Source organism: Pleurodeles waltl, chromosome 4_1 (assembly GCF_031143425.1).
Source record: "Pleurodeles waltl isolate 20211129_DDA chromosome 4_1, aPleWal1.hap1.20221129, whole genome shotgun sequence".
NCBI classification, from domain to species: Eukaryota; Metazoa; Chordata; class Amphibia; order Caudata; family Salamandridae; genus Pleurodeles; species Pleurodeles waltl.
The window spans coordinates 16,465,816-16,470,851 of NC_090442.1; the positions used below are offsets into that span (position 1 = coordinate 16,465,816).

Here is a 5,036-nt window from a genome sequence, read left to right on the forward strand (position 1 = left end):
AGACTTTCTTTTTAAGTTGTCTTTCAGGGCCAGAACCAGGCCCTGTAAGCTATGCTAGTTTAAGGGAGATGGACAGATGTTATAGCTATTGGAAACCCACGTCACAATGATGCTCCAATCTTCCAGGTTAGAAAAAAACAGAAATGCTTGAACCAAGAGAGCTGTTGAAAGTGTCTAAAGTTGATGTAATGAACAGCAAGGTAAAGATTGGAATTGGCATTTGAGCTGATCCAATGTGAACAGGAAAGCTCTGAAGAGTTACCTTTGTTATATTTTTCCTGAAGAATTACCTTTGTTATATACCCCTTTAATAGTTAACTTTGTTATCTACTTTCTGAAGAGTTACTGAAATAACAACAGCCCATCCTGATCCCTCTCTTTTTCCACAGTGTTTTCTTGTTTAAATGAAATTGTGTCCATGTGCATCTACCTAAAACTGTACCAGTAGCTGTAGGTGCTCCGTAACCTCCCTTTCTTTACAGAGTTGCTCTGTGAACCCTGGTAAATCACCTTCTTTCTGAAGTTAATGAGATGTGACATGTTCAACAGAACATTTAGTTAAATATCCATGTATGGTGAAATATTTCTTGCTAAGTTTCAAAGATGGTAAAGAATAGATGTTATTTACAACCAGTTAAATATTGCCTATTCACGTTCCATTATGTTTCCATTTAGTAATTGTAAATATCTTTATATCCTACAGAAACAAGCCTTGGATGCAAGAATCATAATGAATAATGAAGATAAACTGCAAATCTGCAAACAACAGTCACCAACAATGAGCTCCGGTATTCAAGAACACATCAGTGAAGTCGGCGACAGAGTGGCCTGCACGTAAACAGACAGATCCTGGAAAAAGCACTCAAGGGCCGTTGAGTGATTGGAAGAGTCCGAGCTGTGCAACCCCAGAGATGATCTCTAGAAAATGATGGCAACAACTGTAACAAACCACCTCCTGTATAAATCGGTGTCCAACACCAGCTTTGTTCATGGGATCGGTGTGATGTGGTCACAGCAGTGATCTGTTTTCTAAAGGGATAACAGCCCGTCATTCAGTGCTCAAGGTGTATTGTAAACTCTTTCTGGCCAAACCACACTAACTAGAGAAAAGCACAACGGAGCGGAGCCAGACAACTGAAGGGTAAATGAAAGAGGAGTACAGTGGACTGTCCCAATTTGCACCAGCCAGAAGGAAGATGAATCTTCACCCTTAAGCGTGCATAACCATAATCCAATCTAAAGGCACAATCACCTACAAAGAACCTTATACATATTATGAAAGTTGCAAGTATTTAATGACTATTGCATGTTATTGTTAAATCAGAAATCAAACGTGCAAATTATCACACACATACAGGACATGTTCGAATAACATAAGTGGTTTATCAGCCATGTTGGCCCATCACAAAACACAGTCTTGGAATGCAGACAAATATATACCTGACCCACAGACACTAACCAAGAAAGGAAAATCATACACATTTAGTGAGAGCTTTAGTTTTGCATCTCTATTAAAGCACCATCAACGAACAGACAGAGGAGAAAAACCATTCAACTGCAGTGAATGTGGGAAGAGCTTTAGTCACTTATCAACCCTACAATGTCAACAAACCCACACATCAGAAAGAACATTCAAGTGCAGTGAATGTGGGAAGAACTTTAGTCATTCAGTACACCTAATAGAGCATCAACGAACACACATAGGGGAGAAGCAATTCAAGTGCAGTGAATATGTAAAGAGCTTTAGTCGATTACAAAACCTACAAACACATCAGCGAACTCACACAGGGGAAAAACCATATGACTGCAATCAATGTGGAAGTAGTTTTGGTCGTTCCTCAACATTAAAGAATCATCAGCGAACACACACGGGAGAAAAACCATACAAGTGCAGTGAATGTGTGATGAGCTTTCGTCAGTTATCAAACCTCCAAACACATCTGCGAACACACACTGGGGAAAGACCATACCCTTGCAATGAATGTGGAAGTAAGTTTAGTGATTCCTCAAATCTAAGGATTCGTCAGCAAACACACACAGGGGAAAAACCATTTGAGTGCAGTGAATGTGGAAGTGGTTTTGTTGACTCTTCAGAATTAAGGATTCATCAGCTAAAACACACAGGGGAAAAGCCATTTAAGTGCAGTGAATGTGTGAAGAGCTTTAGTAGATTAGTAGAACTACAGAGACATCAACGAACACACACAGGGGAAAAACCATACAGTTGCAGTGAATGTGGGAGTCGTTTTAGTGATTCCTCAAATCTCAGGATTCATCAGCGAACACACACAGGTGAAAAACTATACCTTTGCAGTAAATGTGGGAGTAGTTTTAGTGAATCCTCAAATCTCAGGATTCATCAGCGAACACACACAGGGGAAAAACCATTCAAGTGCAGTGAATGTGTGAAGAGCTTTAGTCAATTATCAAACCTCCAAACACATCAGCGAACACACACGGGGGGAAAACCATTCAAGTGCAGTGAATGTGCAAAGTGCTTTAGTTGGTTATCAAAGCTACAAGTTCATCAGCGAACACCCACAGGGGAAAAGCCATTTAAATGCAGTGAATGTGTGAAGAGCTTTAGTCAATTATCAGACCTACAAAGACATCAACGGACACACACAGGGGAAAAACCATTCAAGTGCAGTGAATGTGTGAAGCGCTTTAGTCAATTATCAGACCTGCAAAGACATCAACGAATGCACATAGGAGAAAAACCATTCAAGTGCAGTGAATGTGCAAAGTGCTTCAGTCAATTATCAGAGCTATAAAGACATCAACGAAAACACACCGGAGAAAAAACATACAAGTGCAGTGAATGTGTGAAGAGCTTTAGTCAATTATCAAACCTCCAAACACATCTGAGAACACACACTGGGGAACAACCATACCCTTGCAATGAATGTGGAAGTAGGTTTAGTAATTTCTCAAATCTCAGGGTTCATCAGCGAACACACACAGGGAAAAAACCATTCAAGTGCAGTGAATGTGGCAGTGGTTTTGTTGACTCTTCAGGATTAAGCATTCATCAGCTAACTCACACAGGGGAAAAGCCATTCAAGTGCAGTGAATGTGTGAAGAGCTTTAGTCGATTAGTAGAACTACAGAGACATCAGCGAACACACACAGGGGAAAAACCATATGATTGCAGTGAATGTGGGAGTCGTTTTGGTGATTCCTCAAATCTCAGGATTCATCAACGAACACACACGGGGGAAAAAACATTCCAGTGCAGTGAATGTGTGAAGAGCTTTAGTCAATTATCAAACCTCCAAACACATCAGAGAAGACACACAGGGGAAAAAACATTCAAGTGCAGTGAATGTGCAAAGTGCATTAGTTGGTTATCAAAACTACAAAGTCATCAGCGGACATACACAGGGGAAATGCCATTTAAATGCAGTGAATGTGTGAAGAGCTTTAGTCAGTTATCAGATCGACAAAAACATCAACAAACATACACAGGAGAAAAACCATTCAAGTGCAGTGAATATGCAAAGTGCTTTAGTCAATTATCAGAGCTACAAAGACATCAACAAACACACTCAGGGGAAAACATTCAGGTGCAGTGAATGTATGAATAACTGTAGTCAATTATGAGAGCGACAAAGACTTCAGCGAACATGCACTGGGGAAAAACCATACCATTGCAATGAATGTGGAAGTAGTTTTAGTGAATGTTCAGAAGCTGGGGGAGGGGATACACAGTTCCCCCTACCTATAAAGTAGAAAACAGTCCTGCAGAGGTGCGCACCCCCTTCCCTAAGGAACTGAGCATGGCCTTGGGGATGGAGTCCCCAGGGCCTGTAAAGGCTTGGGGAGTGGAGCTGCATGGAACATCCAAAATAAAAAGAACAAAATTAAAAAGGATAATGAGAGGCAGGAGGCACACGTTTACTATTAACTGCTCCTTGAAAGAGAGCCGCTGAATACCCTGCATGAGATTTTTAAGCATATTTTCTACAGCTTGACAGTGGCCCTAGAAGGCACAGGGAGACCATCAAGCATTCTTTCAATGTTGTGGGAGGAACCTCATCGAGTGCGGCAACTTTCCAGCAACATTTTTTAGAAAACAATAAGTTCATGGGGTCTTTGAATCCATGACCCCAGGAGAACTTACCATATTTTTTTAAAACACTCATAGCTAGAGCTTCATGGTCTCCAGCTTGAGCACAAGGTCCTCTTGTGTTTTTTTTGTTTTTTACTTCCTTTTTGTGACCTGAAAAATTTTTAAAAGAAAGACTAAGAGACACATTGGTTTTATTTAAAAAAATTCTCTAGGTCTTTCTTTTAACATTTTCCAGACCAAAAACGTTTATTATAATAAAACCTATGTTAAGAAAAGACTCACAGACATGATGATTTTATGATTTTTTAATTAAAACTTTATTAAAATTTTTTGTAATAATCACTATTATGAAACATTGAATTGTATGAATTCCTGAAATGTTGCATTTGATTAAAAATAATGATTTTTGGAGAAGGATGATTTTATATATATATATATATATATATATATATATATATATATATATATATATATATATATATATATATATATATATATATATATATATATATGCATGCTATGTATGCTTAATGTATATTGCTATGCTCACCCCTTAATGAAGCCAATAGGCCCACTTGTTATATTTTGGTGTTGTAACTCTTCAACAAAACCAATTTTCTGCCCGAGTGTGGCCAGGACCTGCAAGACCAACCGCACCCTGCGCATACCAGAAGGCCAAGTGTGGCGTGGGGATTGCTGCTTGCAAGGGGCTGGACGCAGGGCCTGTCCAACCTCATGATGTGCACGCCCAAAGGTGATGTGTGGCGTGAGGTTGCTTGTGTGCGGGGGTTGGACACAGGGCCTGGCCGCAAAACGTTTAGTGTAATGACCGTGTGTGGTGGGGTTGGCCGCCCTCTGGTAGTTGGAGGCAGGACCTGGCAGCAGGCCAGGCCCTGTGGCTAACCCCATGCTGTTCATGTTCTGTTGTGTGCAGCGGAGATTGGCTTTATGTATGATAATAAAA

At 40.2% G+C, this 5,036-nt stretch overlaps 1 protein-coding gene across 1 annotated transcript; it reads left to right on the plus strand.

Moving 5' to 3' along the window:
* Window positions 1-706: 706 nt before the first annotated feature.
* LOC138287253 (zinc finger protein 271-like) lies at window positions 707-4,348 on the plus strand. Its single transcript, XM_069227613.1, has one exon. The coding sequence runs from the start codon at window positions 1,392-1,394 to the stop codon at window positions 2,772-2,774; it is 1,383 nt and encodes a 460-aa protein (XP_069083714.1). The 5' UTR covers window positions 707-1,391; the 3' UTR covers window positions 2,775-4,348.
* Window positions 4,349-5,036: the final 688 nt, after the last annotated feature.

Bases quoted from the DNA above. Each gene is read 5' to 3' on its own strand.
- LOC138287253 (XM_069227613.1), top strand. From the start codon at position 1,392: ATGTTGGCCCATCACAAAACACAGTCTTGGAATGCAGACAAATATATA.